The 17,302-nt window shown below is 40.4% G+C and overlaps 2 protein-coding genes across 10 annotated transcripts in view; both read left to right on the top strand.

Annotated features, from left to right (window-relative positions):
• LOC120721877 (HMG box transcription factor BBX) overlaps window positions 1–5,137 on the top strand; it is a 40,881-nt gene extending 35,744 nt beyond the window's left edge. For all 9 annotated transcript variants that reach the window (XM_040012523.1, XM_040012551.1, XM_040012530.1 and 6 more), the window contains one exon: window positions 567–5,137. In XM_040012523.1, coding sequence (XP_039868457.1) covers window positions 567–645 — 79 coding nt within the window. In that variant the 3' untranslated portion in view covers window positions 646–5,137. The remainder of the gene's footprint in view (window positions 1–566) is intronic.
• Window positions 5,138–9,368: 4,231 nt separating this feature from the next.
• vps11 (VPS11 core subunit of CORVET and HOPS complexes) overlaps window positions 9,369–17,302 on the top strand; it is a 30,888-nt gene continuing 22,954 nt past the window's right edge. The window contains exons 1-4 of the mRNA XM_040012514.1: window positions 9,369–9,633; window positions 10,951–11,099; window positions 11,186–11,321; window positions 11,406–11,569. Coding sequence (XP_039868448.1) covers window positions 9,459–9,633; window positions 10,951–11,099; window positions 11,186–11,321; window positions 11,406–11,569 — 624 coding nt within the window. The 5' untranslated portion in view covers window positions 9,369–9,458. The remainder of the gene's footprint in view (window positions 9,634–10,950; window positions 11,100–11,185; window positions 11,322–11,405; window positions 11,570–17,302) is intronic.

The raw sequence follows: 17,302 nt of genomic DNA, 5'->3' as shown, positions 1-17,302 counted from the left end.
GCAATTTTTTTTTGTGGGGGGGGGAGTATTCCTCACTCAAATGTTATAAATTTGACCATTTAAAAAAATAGAATGCACTGCTAGCACCCTTACATGCTGCTGTCTAGAATTTAGATATCTCATATGAACCATTCAGTTCAGTTCAGCTTTATTTATACGACGCATGCATATGACTCATTGCAACCCAGTATTTTTATTTTCATTTCTACTCTCTGATTCAGCTTTATATCAAATGACTCTTTATTTGTGTTATTCAGCACTGCAATAACCAAGCTTGGACAGTTATAGCATTTTTAATACTCTTTCTTTTTATTGTATATTGTGTTATTTTGGTTTTATGACTGATTTGTCTTCTGTCAAGAATGAAGACATGAAAAAAGGAAAGAAAAAAATGCTATTCATATGTCATATAGTCTTTTAGACTATGGTGGAAACGCAGAGAACTTGAAAGAATTTCCAAGAACTTTGCATTAAAAGACAATGGGCCTAGTGCTTGAAAGCAAAATCTTTAAACTAGTTTAAAAAATGAAGCATACTCTTCAGTCTCTCTTACTGTCTTGTTTCAGAGGTCAGAGAGGCTTGGCTGAGAGTCAGAATAACGAACTTTCCCAGACTCCAGTTCTCATCTCCTGCGCTGATCAGTGAAACTCTTCTGCTGTTCTGAGAAGCCACAACACGAAGGTTTGCATTGGATCTCAACTTTCCTCTGTGGTAGCCCCACACTGAATGAAGACTTGATCGAGAAGCTTTGGACATATTCCACCTTCCGCTTTGTGGTAAATTTCCTCGAAGGAGAAGGAGACCTTCTCCTCCTCCTCTTCCTCCACCTCCTCGTTATCTCAGTGTTTCCCCTTAAACCTTCTTTTGGTTTTGGGGGAAAGATGCCTTTCTTAAGTCCATACATCCCCACCCCCACTCCCAGATATGCTAATAGGGCCTTTGAAAGTATCAAGCTATCAACCAGTGCATGGCTTCTCTTATAGAGATGGATGTCATGGGTTTATTGTACATGTTTATCAAACAGAGGCCATTTTAAAGTTAAGGCATTTTAGATGGAAAGAAAAAAGAAACTGCATTTGTTTTAGAGACAAATCAGCTTTCTCTCATCTTTTATACCTCACACATACACCTGCTGAAGAGTTCCCTCCACCTCTGTTACAATACCTCTGCATTTAAATAGCTCTTAATCCCTTTTAGCTTCAACCCAAAATGGCTTAAACCAGGGTAACCAACCACGATTGGTAGACCATTACTAACTTAGTCTTACGGTGTACTCAAACACTGAAGAAATCTTGGTTCAGGTTTGGATATGTGTTAAAATTGTGATGCTTTACTACAAAAGTGTGGTAACCGCAAATAAATGTGTTATAGCCTGAATATGAAAAGTAGACCTGTGCATCACTTGCATGTAAACAAGGAGCCCTGTCTAATTTCTAGCAGTAGAATCACAGTGTGGCTGTGAGGCTTGTGGGGGAAAAAACACATTTTTGTGATGGGGAGATTGAGGAAAAGTGCTTAAACTATAGTCTTAACCCTCCCACCTACACCCTCTTTGCCACCAGAAAGCCCTCAAGCAGCTTCTTGCTCAGTGTCCCAAAGTCAGTGCAAACATTTCTGAAAAGTGAATGCAGTTTTTGTCAATACTTGATCTTATTGCAGTTTGCGTAGCAGTTAGAAAGGTTAATGTATGTGTACGTCTTACTTCATTAAAGAGGTGTTTTGCTTGTTTATACCATAAAAATAGACTAATCATAAGTTTAAGTTTAAATTGCTCATGTAACGGGGTAATAAAATGCATCATCTCCACCAGAGGCAGTGTTCTTACTTGAGTCAGTAGTATCTTTAACACCCTCAGGACCTGGCTAAAACCAGCCACAATTTCAACATAGATGAGAGGAGTCTCAGTGGAATATATGTGTGTGTGTACATATATGTATGTATGTACTGTATATGTGTGTATATATATATATATATATATATATATATATATATATATATATATATATATATATATATATATGTATATTCCACTGAGACTCCTGTCATGTATGTACCACGAGGAGCCTTCCTCTTTGGAGACCAATACTTAGATTCGGTCACATTTAATAACTTTTGTAGGTTTTAGCTTTCTATTTGATCGTTCTTTTTTGGGTGTGTGTTTATGATATTCTTTCAACTAGGTCCCTTAAGAACTTCACTGTTTTTCCTGAGGTGAAGTTTACTGGATTAGGACTGTTGTTAAAAAAAAAAAAAAAATTAAGCTCACAGATGACAAATGTGTCTCTACTGTGATAAGCAGAGAGGCACCAAAAAATGCACTGTCTTCAAATAATGAGGTGTCTTTCAGTGCTTTCAGACACTTAATGACAGGAGACAGAAATATTGTAATATTGGATCTCAGAGAAGTCATTTTTTTAAAAATACATTATTTCAGAGTCATTCATATCTTATATAGGCCTTACAATGCAAATATTCCTGTACATGCAACAAGTCTTTAATTCATCTAAGAACTTGTTTTATTTAAAAAAAAAAAAAAAAAAAAGAGTCAAAGTTAAAGGAACCCCAAAATGCTTTATGATAATCCTAAGAATGGATGTATGTAGTTTTTTTCTGATATAAAAGAAAGTTACATTTCTGTCACTTGGTACAATGGTAAACTGTATAGTTCTTCCACTGGTGGAAATCAGTGTAGTTCTTTGTAAAGACAAAGACGTTGTCTTCCCCCAGACCACACAGAGAAAAAAAAGAGACAGATACTAGCTTGTAGCAAGTGAGTATGTTGACATTTGCCAAAGAAGGGAAAGGTATATTCAGCCACAAATCCTGCTTTTTGTTTTTTTTGTGGGGGGGGGGGTGCTCTAGATTGTTTCTTTTTGTTTGTTTTTTGTTTTTTAGGTATTTAAATATTCAGGTAACATTATCAGCACAATTCATCCTGTGTGGGATACAGAGTTGGAATTAAGTGCAACAAAAAGGCACCACTAAATGCCTGTATATATTCAGTATTTGCACCTTATGACCCAAGGCAAAATGGTCATGGTCTTGGAAGCATATATAAATTTTACCCACTCTGTGGAAATTATGCATTTTAATGATATATGTATACAGTGTCATGGAAAAGTATTTGCCACCTTGCTAATTTCTTTGTTTCTTTGCCTGTTTGTGAAACACAGAGGTTTGAGAGCATTAAACAAAACGAATATTAGACAAAGATCCAAGTATCACCCTTGGTGGCAAGAACTCATACACTGCACTCAGTCATCTCTGATAACTGGTGATTTTTTTCATAGTGCTGTGGAGGAATGTTGTTACATTCTTCTTTGCAGAATTGAAATCTGCCACATTGGAGGGTTTTAAGAATGAAAAACCTTTGACTAGGCCACACCAAACCCCTCACAGGTGGACTTTCTAGTGTGGTCTCTGGTAAGTCCAAATTCTCCTTCAGGATTTTCTAGTAGAGAGCAGAATTAACAGTTTAAACAATCATGCAAAGTCATCTGGGTCCCAGACCTCACACTACCATCATACTGTTTAACTGTTGGTATGATGTACTTTTTATGAAATGCTATTTTGGTTTTATGTTAAATGTTACGAAATGTATCATTTCCAAAAGAGTTCAACTTTTCCCTCGTCAGTCCATAGAGTATTTTTACCAAAATTCTTGGATCATCAAATTGGAGTTTTTTTGTTTATTTGTTTTTTGACAGCAGTGGCTTTGACCTTGGGTCTCTTCTATAGATATCCCTTATCGTTGAATCATGAACACTGCTTCATAACTGAGGCAAGTGAGCCTTGCTGTTCTTTACAAGTTGTTCAGTGTACTCTTGCAGTAATTTTGGTAGGCTGGCCACTCCAGAAAAAGAATCCCACTGTTCCAGGTTTTCTCCATTTGGATGATGGCACTTGTTGTGGTTCGCTGGAGTCTCAAAGCCATAGAAATCCTTTCCAGTCTGATAGATGTCATCTTTTTCTTTAAGTTATGGGATGATGTCCTTTCGTTTAGCCTACTTTTCTTTGTCAGACAGGTTCTGTTTAAGTAATGTCTTAATTCAGCAGGTCTGGCAGGAGTGTGGATAGTGAAAGTGAACTCGGGTTTCTAAAAATGTGGTTCATCACAATTTATTATGTAACATGTTGGGGCAAATACTTTTTCAAGGCACTATGTGTGTGTGTCAGTAACAAAACCACACATCTACAATACAGCCATAATTTTGTCATTTTCCCTCACTTTTTCTACCTAGAAAATGCTTCTATAATGTTGAATTCCTATATTAATGACCTAAATGATTATAATACCCTTTTGTGTTAGCACTGTCTTCTTGAATGTAATCATTTTGTACCTGTATTTTTCTAATTCAGTCTTGATTGTACTGTATTGTATGCTATGATGGTATACTGTTTCTAAGGTACATAGTTGTTACAACCAACAGTTCTCATGACAGAAAAGCTGCTGCACCTTAAAGTCACTGGAAATGTGGGGCAGTTTTAAGTCCAAAGGACTGTCATGTCACCATCCATAAGACTGATAAAAGAAAGATTTGTGCATATTGAGTGGTTGGAAAATCTCTTTCCCCGGTTTGTTACTTTTTTCCTTTGCAGTAAAAGTAAAAGTCTGTTCAGAAGAGTTCAACTGGGACATTTCTGCAATCACAACAATGAAATGCTTGAGTCCCGGTTTATTTATTACTGCTCCTTTTTATAGTTTTAGTCAAATAAAAAAACAAACAAACAGTGAAATATAGACATGAATATGCATCTGTTTATACATGCACATGTATAAGGTTATTTACCCTTTACTGGATGTAGATCATGACTTTTTTGTGATGAAGAGATTGTCGGATCTTCTAAGTATCTTTCCTCCAATAGGGTTGTATATCATGTGCTTACTCTAATTTATGTTACTGTAATCATTATGAAACGTCTGTTTTTGATTGTTAAAGCCCAGTTGTTACATGCAGCCTTGCCTTACTGGAACCCCTGCTTAGTGTGGGATCCCTTAGCCACCCGACCTTCCATACCCCACATCGCCCTAAACTATGTCATGACACTGTTTGCTGATGCAACTGTTATTCCTTTGACACTTTCTTCTGACGCAACTTTTGCTTCTTGAACACCTATTAAAATAACATCTACTACATCTGTGTGGAATAAGTGTTTTTATATACATTTTTCCATTGTCTTATTACATTTATAATGAACAGCTAGTGCCCTGTTTTTTTTTTGTGTGTGTGTGTGTGTGTGTGTGTGTGTACACACAAACACAAATAAATATACCAAAAAAATAGTTGATAACTGTACATGGACCACAGCACAACCACCATACTAACATTGTTGTTTAAAACAGATCTGACCTCTAAAGGTGTCCTGTGGAATCTGCCAATACGGCAAGAGCAGCAGATTCTTTAAGTCATGCAAGTTGAGAGGAGGGGACTCCATTGATCAGACTTGGGATTTGGGAGGATTATCCATTTGAAAGAGGCCACTGCCACGAAGGGGTGTACATGGTCTGCAGTAATGTTCAGGTATGTGCTATGTCTAGAAATGACATCCACGTGAAGTCCAGGACCCAGGGTTTCTCAGGAGAATTTTGCCCAGAGTGTCACACTATCCTTGCCAACTTGCTTTCCTTCCCTCCTGCTGCCATGGATAGCTGTGGATCAGTCCCCATCTTCTCTGGTGTGCATGCCAAATATCCTTGGGCAAGATACTAATCCCATGCATGTCAATGTTAGATAAAAAGCACTTACATAGCAGAGCATAGAAAAAAGTGCTTGTGCAAATGGGTGAACGAACCAAGTTGTCTAAAGCGCTCAGAGTAGAAAGGCGCTATATGAGAACCAGTCCATTTACCATCTCGTCCACAGATAAATGCTGCACATGCATCTGTCTGTCCTCATCACATAAAAGAAACTGTGATTCACCAGATCAGACTACCTTCTTCCAGCGCTCCAAGGTCAAGTTTTGATGCTCACATGCAAAGGGACTCTGACTGACCTGTGACTTTGCAATCCCATACAAAGCAAGCTGTGGTGCACTGTGTTTGGACTCTTTTATATGAAAACCTTTTCTGCTATTTCTGTTACATTAGCTCTTTTTTTTTTTTTTTAAATATTGTACCACATGGGCCAGCCTTTGTTCCCTGCGCCAATCAATGAGCATTGGGCGCCTATGTCCCTGTCACCGGTTTACTGGTAGCCCTTCCTTGGACCGCTTTTGGTTGGTACTCACCACTGCAAGATATTTTTTAAAACACAAGTTTAATTTGGTCTTGCATTCTTTTAGTTTCTTCTCCACATTCAATGGCTGATTTTGTTTTAGGTCCTTTGTAAGATATCAAATATTCTATTTGTAATTAAACAAGAATATGTCAAATATCTCTTTGTTGTGTATCATGTACAAAAAGAATTCACTTTTTTAATAGGATTGGAATTCAATTTTCAATATTTTTGGAAGATTACATTGGCCTCCAGCAACACTGTGAGGAATGCTGGAGTTGTTTTTGATCAGGATATTTCCTTCAATGCACATATTACACAAATATGCAGGACTGCTTTCTTCCATTTCCACAATATCTCCAAAATTAGAAACATTCTGTCTCAAAGTAATGCTAAAAACTAGTTCATGGAACTGTTACTTCTGGGACTTCTGTAATTCATTATTATCAGTCAGATTATCAGATTATTACTTATCCTAAACTTCCCTGATCCAAAATGTTGCAGTAAGAATCCCTGGCATTGGCACTTGCATGCTCACTCAGCCCCATTTATCTCAAAGACCTTATAGTACCCTATCAACCCAATAGAGCACTTCACTCTTCAGATTACCGGCTTACTTGGTAAATAGACTGATTCTTATATAGCACTTTTCTACTATCCTAGAGTATGCCAACTGCTTGTGACTTTACTTGTGACATTTAAAAGTAGAATGGGAAGCAAAGCTTTCAGGCCCCTCTTCTGTGGAGCCAGTTTCCAATTTGGATTCAGGAGACAGACACTATCTCTACTTTTAAGATTAGGCTTAGTGGCGCAAAGGTCAGCACTTTGTGAAATAGTCCATCTGTCACAAACAACCTTGCCAAAGTCACTTAAACCACTTTTCTTCCTCATTCTGAGGTTCGATTAGAACTTAAACAGGTTTTTTCAACATTCCTAAATACACTAAGGTACTGTGACTTGATTGGTTGATTAGATATTTTTGTAGGATCTGCTAAACAGGTGTACCTAACGAAGCCCCAGTAACCCCCCTCTCACCTTCATCTGTACCATATATAACTGTAAACGGTATAACCGCTGCCATTGGACTGGCCATCGGGCATACCGGGCATCTGCCCGGTGGGCTGATGGTGATTTTTCGTTTTTAATGGGCCGACGGTTTTTTTTGTTTGTTTGTTTGTTTTGTAACGGTATAAACAATGAAAGGTGGTGGATTGGCCAAATGGTCATGATCGACTCTGGGCTGGACCAATTACAGCCGATGAGGTCGAACTTTAAAGTTCTGTATTTAGGTGTAAAGGAACGTCATTTGTCCCGAACTTCAGCAAAAAAATTTAAAAAAGACACAAAGCTGGAGTTATTCTGTGTCTTTACGCTGCATAGCTGCCTCTTCTTCTCTCGTTCTCTCCCCCTCCATCTCCTGTTGCTACTTCAATCATGAAACTGATCAATGATCAGCTGATCGGCTTTGCTGTCCTAAGTCCCGTCTCGTTTGTTTATCTCCCACTTTGCGCCAGAAAGACGAAACCAGCGGATGTCGCGCTAAACAACAGCAACACGTTTAAGCTTGATAAGCTGTTGTTATAATTTATTTGATATTACTTTCTAGTATCAGCTGATGTTTACTGGAGCCACAGCGTATACTTTTCTTTCTTATTCTCATTTAAAATGTCTAGGTTTTAATAAATACAACCGAATCTTACAACCAAAGTGGTCATCTGATGTAAAATATATACAAATTCATTATTGTATATAGTAAATATTAAGTCTAATATATGCCCTAATAAGCTATAGTACCATGTGTGCAGTCTGCAATTCTGTTGCAGAAAGATATTGAATCTATTTAATTACTGTAGAAAAATAACTGGTTTCTGTGCATTTGTTTTACCCTGGCAATACATTAAAGTCGATTACGTCGATTAAGCATCATGAGGCGGAGGGTGGGGGGGTGGTCCCCTATTTTTTTGCTGGGAGTTGGCAACCCTGCTAGTTAGGTATATGTAATTATTGATTAGGTTGTTTGATATTTCTGGTAAGTACTGTTTAAAATACCAGAATAGGGAGGATGGTGTAGGTTTAAGTTTATTAGATTGATACATATATACCAACAAGACAGTGTACATCACTGTCACAACAGCATTTGTTTTCATTCCAATTATTGCTCCTTCAGTAAATGAAGGAGACTGTGTGAACAGGAAGTCTTTCCACAGCATTAATGTACAGGTACATAGTTCCCTGTAGCATTTCAAACTAACAAATTATTTCATTATAGTAATGGATGTTAATTTGTGTTCTCTGCACTGTGAAGATCATATGTGATGCTGCCAACATTATCACAAATGTGGAAGCCAACTGCTCAGCCTCTGTGAGTGGTGGTGGTGGAGGACCCCCACCTGTTTTTCGGGCCTCCGCTTTTTTTTCTGTTGGCTATAACAGGTCACATTTGAGCATACAGAGTAAGCAAATATGTACTTGTAATGTGCTCAGATAATTTCAATAAGTGCTTACAGAGGGGAAATTAATGTAGCCTCTAACTGCAATTGAATGACATAGGACAAACAGACCAAGCACTATGGCTCATAATACAATTACACCTTACCTGTTTGGACTATATTTTTATATTTCATTTTTACTTGCTGCCAGGAACGTTTGGGGCCTGTTGGGTTGCACCTGCGCTCACATCACATCACAAAATAAAATGTACAAATTAAAAAATAAAATAAAATAAAATATAATAACGTGTTAAATGGGTGGAAATCCCTAGATCGATGTTTAAATTAACACTCACGCATTGACTCTGTCGGCTATGTTTTGCCATGCATGCTCCCTTTCTTTTGCAGCTGAGGCTGTGTTACTTTTTTTCCGCAAAATTTGCATGTTATCGGCATATGCTGCCATCAGAATTTCGGCCTCAAGCGCTGTAAAATACATTGACCGCGCCTTCTTTCCCTCCGTCTCCATGGTGACTCGCTTAATCTGTGCTCCACTAATCAGGGCTTTATGTATCCTCGTGCGCGCGCTTAACTTGGGGTTAAAGCAACTCCGCGTTGACTGAACTAATTGTTATCAGCCTTTCTGAAACCGAATATTCCGAGTTGGACAGTTTGGGGTTACTCAACCCTGAGTATCGTTTTTCACTCTGAGTTTTCTAAACCGGCTTCCTGAAATAGGGCCCAGGTCTGCCTCATGCCTGCTATAGCCAGGAAATGGAGAACCAGCGATTTGGTCATGTGACTCACGTGTCACATGACAACACCCCAGTCTGCAAATACTAACAAAATGGCAGCGTTCTTACAGTGGAGGAAATTTGTCTTCTTTGATAAGGATACGGTGAAGGACCCAGATGACAATGGGAAAAACTTTCTTCTCCCAAAAGGGATCTCGGCTTCTGACTCCGGTCGGGGTCATATCGTTCTCGGAGATATCCTTAAATGGCAACAGTTAGCTACATTAGCTGATGTGATGCTAGCTTGCTGATAACTGACGCTAAATAACCCAGAATTCGTGACAGTAAAATTTTAATTCAGGTAATGTAGAGCATATCTTCGAGATAAGTAACTATTGTCTTTGCAGGTTATTGAAGCAGTAGGTTGTAGGCGGCGACAGAGCTAGGCTGGCTTCGTTTTCTGCGCCATATCAATCTACATGCAAATGTATACGTTATCGTTGGAGTTGAGGCTCGACTGCTTGTCTGAGACTCCACGAACCCTCGTGGACTTCTTTCCGCCTAAAACTACATTTTACGTATTTCCCACTTAATCTTTAGCTTTACTGGGAACTTGTAGTTAGTCATCGTGTTTATTCCAGCAAGAAAAAGTAAGGGAAAAGCCGCGCAAAGTTCGTAAAAAAAAATAGTGTACAACAGAACGGGTTGACATGCACACCAGCACGTTAGATGCTAATCGAGTTTATTATAACCGCCTTGCACGGGTATCCGATGGAGACCCACAGGGCTTTAGAAAATGATTAATACTGGCCTAGTGAGACAGCGGAACTCAATTGAATGGCCATGAAACTATGTCATTTCTATGTCATTGGCATAGAAATGAAATTGAGTAAAAATCTGACCAAAACATAAATAATAAAATGTTGATCTAAGAAAGACCCACGTGGAAAAAACCACTGACAACTGGAGCAGCACAAGTATAGTTAAAATCACAAATGATCTTAAGTTTCTGTGGCTGAAAACGAGACTGCAATTGTTTAAACAGGTTAAACATTGTTTAGTAAGGTGATAGTAAGTTTTTCTTTTGAAAGAAAAGGTAGTTAAGGTGAAAGGGTCTGCACCAGGTTTCTCAAGTGTTGGAATTATCACAATTGTTTTAAGAGCGGAACAGTTAAATTAGACTAGAGTGAATAACGTCAGGAGAGGGGATAAACAGGACTTCCACTTGAGTTGAAGTGGGTTAAGATGACAGGCAGAAGGCCTAGATTTATTAATAAATTCAGATATTTCCTCATCAGTCACAAGTATGAAACTACAAAGGAAAGAAGTATGACACTTTCACAATATAATATAACTTGTGAAATTACTTGGAACCAGGTCTTGACGAATAATATTAAAATAAAATATACTGTGCATATAGTATGTAAGCATATACATTTATGTAAGTATATTGAAAAGAGAAAAGGATGGGGTATTTTTTTTAATTAATTTTGCAGCAATTTTATAAACAGCTTTTTTGTATTTTAGAAATTGTTTTGTAAATATAATTATCCTTAACCTTTGTAGTGTTACATATGGAAGGTAAGATCTGGCTTTTGATGCGCTCCTTGCAGCTGATGTCTTTTCAGGCCTACAAGTTGCGAGTTACACATCTCTACCAGCTTAGGCAACACAGCATCCTTGTGTCAGTGGGTCAGGATGAACATGGAATAAACCCTGTAGTAAGCCTGATGTTTCCCAGAGAAGTCTCATTTTCAAAACACACATACAGAAACCACTGCTAAACTGAATATTTCTTATTTCTTAGGTAAAGGTCTGGAACCTGGACAAGAGGGACAGTGGAAACCCTCTCTGCACTAGGATATTTCCTGCAATTCCAGGCAACAAACCAACTGAAGTTTCTTGCCTCAGTGTGCACGAAAACCTGAACTTTATGGCAATTGGTAAGACTCGAAGAAAGGTTCTTTTGGTCTACTGACCCAGTGGTCATTCTGAAAGGTTATAGCAGATTTTGTGTTTCCTGGCAGGCTTCACGGATGGCAGTGTGGTTTTGACCAAAGGTGACATCACCAGAGATCGTCACAGTAAAACTCTGACTCTGCATGAGGGAGCTAGCCCTGTCACTGGCCTCGCCTTCCGCCAAGTAGCAAAAGTTACCCATCTGTTTGTTGCCACCCTGGAGAAAGTCTACGTAAGTCACCATGTGCTATACAGAAATGAGGACCATCCTGTGCAATATCTTTGAAATGTCAATTAATGGAAGTGACCTAACAGTCGCTACATTCCTTCAAAGTTGAACACTTTGGCATTTGCTTTTCAGGGATCTAGACTAACTTTTAGCCACGGTTACACTGGTGCGCCTAACAAAAAAGTTAGGTGCACCAGCACAAAAGTTAAGTCGCACCCAAATTTTTCAACCGCACCGCTTAACACTGCAGTTTTACATGTTCACTTTTTTGTGGGGAAAATTGCTGTCCATATAGACAATATTCATTTGTAAATGATTAACTAACAATCTTGTCAGCACAACGTTCTTTATTTGGAGCACAGTTCTACAAGAAAGATAAGTTACTGAAAAAGTGCTTGTGCTTAAAGTGCTTTGGCACTCTTTGGTAGTATTGTAGACAATGTTAAACTTAATCATCATCTCTGCCTCCTCTGATGAGCTGTTTGCTGATTCGATTCAATTTTGCCTCAGACATACAGAAATATTATAATTCTGATCATCTATCAGTACTGACACTGCGAGACTTCATCAGTGGTGTGAGCATCACAGCAGATGCTTTTGTGTCAAAATAATTGAGGATAAAACAGAAAAACATGAAGCAGAGTTTGCTGGCCTGGCTTTTTATATCATATAACCTTAAAAATATTCTGCAATTTTGCATAATTTTAAAAGTGTAGTTTCTTTAGTATTGAACAGCAGAAATTAGGCTCTCTTGTCCGAGGCTCATTTGAGTTATTAAAAAAAAAAAAAAATATATATATATATATATATATATACATACATACAGTGGGGCAAAAAAGTATTTAGTCAGCCACCGATTGTGCAAGTTCCCCCACTTAAAATGATGACAGAGGTCAGTAATTTGCACCAGAGGTACACTTCAACTGTGAGAGACAGAATGTGGAAAAAAAAATCCATGAATCCACATGGTAGGATTTGTAAAGAATTTATTCGTAAATCAGGGTGGAAAATAAGTATTTGGTCAATAACAAAAATACAACTCAATACTTTGTAACATAACCTTTGTTGGCAATAACAGAGGTCAAACGTTTACTATAGGTCTTTACTAGGTTTGCACACACAGTAGCTGGTATTTTGGCCCATTCCTCCATGCAGATCTTCTCGAGAGCAGTGATGTTTTGGGGCTGTCGCCGAGCAACACGGACTTTCAACTCCCGCCACAGATTTGCTATGGGGTTGAGGTCTGGAGACTGGCTAGGCCACTCCAGGACTTTCAAATGCTTCTTACGGAGCCACTCCTTTGTTGCCCGGGCGGTGTGTTTTGGATCATTGTCATGTTGGAAGACCCAGCCTCGTTTCATCTTCAAAGTTCTCACTGATGGAAGGAGGTTTTGGCTCAAAATCTCACGATACATGGCCCCATTCATTCTGTCCTTAACACGGATCAGTCGTCCTGTCCCCTTGGCAGAAAAACAGCCCCATAGCATGATGTTTCCACCCCCATGCTTCACAGTAGGTATGGTGTTCTTGGGATGCAACTCAGTATTCTTCTTCCTCCAAACACGACGAGTTGAGTTTATACCAAAAAGTTCTACTTTGGTTACATCTGACCACATGACATTCTCCCAATCCTCTGCTGTATCATCCATGTGCTCTCTGGCAAACTTCAGACGGGCCTGGACATGCACTGGCTTCAGCAGCGGAACACGTCTGGCACTGCGGGATTTGATTCCCTGCCGTTGTAGTGTGTTACTGATGGTGACCTTTGTTACTTTGTTCCCAGCTCTCTGCAGGTCATTCACCAGGTCCCCCCGTGTGGTTCTGGGATCTTTGCTCACCGTTCTCATGATCATTTTGACCCCACGGGATGAGATCTTGCGTGGAGCCCCAGATCGAGGGAGATTATCAGTGGTCTTGTATGTCTTCCATTCTCTGATGATTGCTCCCACAGTTGATTTTTTCACACCAAGCTGCTTGCCTATTGTAGATTCACTCTTCCCAGTCTGGTGCAGGTCTACAATACTTTTCCTGGTGTCCTTCGAAAGCTCTTTGGTCTTGGCCATGGCGGAGTTTGGAGTCTGACTGTTTGAGGCTGTGGACAGGTGTCTTTTATACAGATGATGAGTTCAAACAGGTGCCATTCATACAGGTAACGAGTGGGGGACAGAAAAGCTTCTTACAGAAGACGTTACAGGTCTGTGAGAGCCAGAGATTTTCCTTGTTTGAGGTGACCAAATACTTATTTTCCACCCTAATTTACGAATAAATTCTTTACAAATCCTACCATGTGAATTCATGGATTTTTTTTTTTTCCACATTCTGTCTCTCACAGTTGAAGTGTACCTCTGGTGCAAATTACTGACCTCTGTCATCATTTTAAGTGGGGGAACTTGCACAATCGGTGGCTGACTAAATACTGTTTTGCCTCACTGTGTATATATATATGGTGGTCAGAGTGGTCAGAGGGCCCGGTGGCGCCAGTGTCCGGCAGCCTCGCCTCTGTCAGTGCGCCCCAGGGTGGCTGTGGCTACAATGTAGCTTGCCATCACCAGTGTGTGAATGTGTGTGTGAATGGGTGGATGACTGGTTGTGTAAAGCGCTTTGGGGTCCTTAGGGACTAGTAAAAGCGCTATATAAATACAAGCCATTTACCATAAATATATATATATATATATATATATATTAGGGGTGCAACGATATTCGTATCGATATTGAACCGTTCGATACAGTGCTTTCGGTTCGGTACGCATATGTATCGAACAATACAACATTTGTAATTTATTTTATCAATTTTCCTTCTGACGATGCTGTCTGTGTTGAGCGCTCAGTGAATCTGTGTTCGACTACTCCGCCTAGGCTGCACTGTCGAGCGCAGATCCACTGAGCGCTCAACACAGACAGCATAGTCAGAAGGAAGAGCGCAGGGCAAGCTAGCGAGACAGAAGTTAAGCTCTACTTGCAACATTCAGATCTGGCGTTTGGAATTATTTTGGTTTTCATGTGACGTATGACCCTGAAGGTAAGCGAGTCATGGACTAAAGTAAAACAGTATGTTGGATGTGCCATGCAATGCTCAATTACATTGGTGTGAACTAGTGTGTTAGCGCAGTTAGCTCGTTAACGTGTTTGCCGTCTAGCCCCATGCACGGAGCGATCGGCGGTAGCTCGTTAACGGAGATTTGCCGTGTTGTGGCGTTAAGGTCATTTCAACGAGATTAACCTGAAAGCACTAGTGGGAACACAACGAATATGACTGCACATTTACGCCGACATCATCCTAGTGCAAAGACAAGTGGAAGCAGACAAAAAAAAGCAAGCATGCTACTAACTTTAGCCGAGTCATTTAGACAGCTGTTAGCACATGATTCTCCTTATGCTGCTGAGAATATAGCCCAGAAGAAGCGGATAGTATAGCTTTTATTTTGGAAAGAGCCATTTCTCTGTAATAAACTCTCTTTTCCAAAGATGAGTGATTCCTCAATCAGATACAGGGCTTGCAATATCGCTAGCCCGACGTCCCGGAGCTAGCGATTTTTTCAGTCGGGCTACCAAAATATCTCTTCCCTGCCCGTCGGGCTATTGTAGGAAAAATATATGTCAATGCTTTTGCATTCTTTCAGAAATGTAGCTGGGTAATTATGTCATTGGCATCGGTGAGCCACTGTCAATATGTGACATATTGAAGTCGCGTTTGAATTTGCGCTTGTTTTTTTGCTTTCACTTTGCAATCGTGCGAACTGTGTATAGAGAGCGACAGCACTGATCTGTGAGTGATGATAATTTGTGCACCAATTCCTCTGACATCGTCTTATTAATCGTTAGCTTACTATGCAAACATGACAAGTGAAATCTCCCGCAGCAAGCTTAAACATGTGAGAGGTTGATCGCGCAGAGAATCGCTGAGCTTATGTGAGTGAGCGTGTAAAAGCATTTCAGTTCTGCTGAGCCAAATAAGACAGGTCAGGGTGAAGAAGTGACAGCCAAAGAAAAGCTTACCACAAAACGGAGAAGTTATGACAAATCAGACTATAAGGCAAAAAGAAAGTGCAGCTTAATGCTATGTTTCATGGACAAAGAATTCTGTGGCTGCAATATGATGAGCTAAATAACCAGGGCTGCACATAAGTGGTCCGCAGGTGCGCATTCGCTGTCAAATAAAAAACACGCACAAGGGTTAGGGTTAAATTTAAAAACTGTACTTTTGAGTTAAAATATATATTTATAATTTTAATAAATGACAAATTAAAAATGCATGAACATTTTTTTGTATCGAAAAAATATCGAACCGTGAATTTTGTGTATCGTTGCACCCCTGATGTGTGTATGTATGTATATATATATATATATATATATATATATGTGTAAATAAAATAAAAAAAAACACCCAGCACGCCCCTGCGGGCGGTTTATCCTTCAAGCTCGGGTCCTCTACCAGAGGCCTGGGAGCTTGAGGGTCCTGCGCAGTATCTTAGCTGTTCCCAGGACTGCGCTCTTCTGGACAGAGATCTCCGATGTTATTCCCGGGATCTGCTGGAGCCACTCGCCTAGCTTGGGAGTCACCGCACCTAGTGCTCCGATTACCACGGGGACCACCGTTACCTTCACCCTCCACATCCTCTCGAGCTCTTCTCTGAGCCCTTGGTATTTCTCCAGCTTCTCGTGTTCCTTCTTCCTGATATTGCTGTCATTCGGAACCGCTACGTCGATCACTACGGCCGTCTTCTTCTGTTTGTCTACCACCACTATGTCCGGTTGGTTAGCCACCACCATTTTGTCCGTCTGTATCTGGAAGTCCCACAGGATCTTAGCTCGGTCATTCTCCACCACCCTTGGGGGCATCTCCCATTTTGACCTCGGGACTTCCAGGTTATACTCGGCACAGATGTTCCTGTACACTATGCCGGCCACTTGGTTGTGGCGTTCCATGTATGCCTTGCCTACTAGCATTTTGCACCCTGCTGTTATGTGCTGGATTGTCTCTGGGGCATCTTTACACAGCCTGCACCTGGGGTCTTGCCTGGTGTGATAGACCCCAGCCTCTATGGATCTTGTACTCAGAGCTTGTTCTTGTGCTGCCATGATTAGTGCCTCTGTGCTGTCTTTCAGTCCAGCTTTGTCCAGCCACTGGTAGGATTTCTGGATATCAGCCACCTCCTCTATCTGCCGGTGGTACATACCGTGCAGGGGCCTGTCCTTCCATGATGGTTCCTCGTCTCCCTCCTCTTTCTTGGGTTTCTGCTGCCTGAGGTATTCACTGAGCACTCGGTCAGTTGGGGCCATCTTCCCAATGTATTCTTGGATGTTCCTTGTCTCATCCTGGACTGTGGTGCTGACACTCACCAGTCCCCGGCCCCCTTCCTTCCGCTTAGCGTACAACCTCAGGGTGCTGGACTTGGGGTGAAACCCTCCATGCATGGTAAGGAGCTTTCTTGTCTTTATGTCAGTGGCTTGTATCTCCTCCTTTGGCCAGCCTATTACCCCAGCAGGGTACCTGATCACGGGCAGGGCGTACGAGTTGATGGCCCGGATCTTGTTCTTACCATTCAGCTGACTCCTCAGGACTTGCCTGACCCTCTGCAGGTACTTGGTGGTTGCAGCCTTTCTAGCGGCCTCTTCATGGTTCCCATTTGCCTGCGGGATCCCCGGGTACTTGTAACTGTCCTCTATGTCTGCAATGTTGCCTTCTGGTAGTTCTGACTACCTTCCCTCTCTTTGTTACCATCCGACTACACTTCT

Source organism: Simochromis diagramma, unplaced genomic scaffold, assembly GCF_900408965.1.
Source record: "Simochromis diagramma unplaced genomic scaffold, fSimDia1.1 OVJJ01000123.1, whole genome shotgun sequence".
Taxonomy (NCBI): Eukaryota; Metazoa; Chordata; class Actinopteri; order Cichliformes; family Cichlidae; genus Simochromis; species Simochromis diagramma.
Note: the sequence above shows the minus strand (reverse complement) of the source record. Positions and strands in the feature narration are given on the sequence as shown.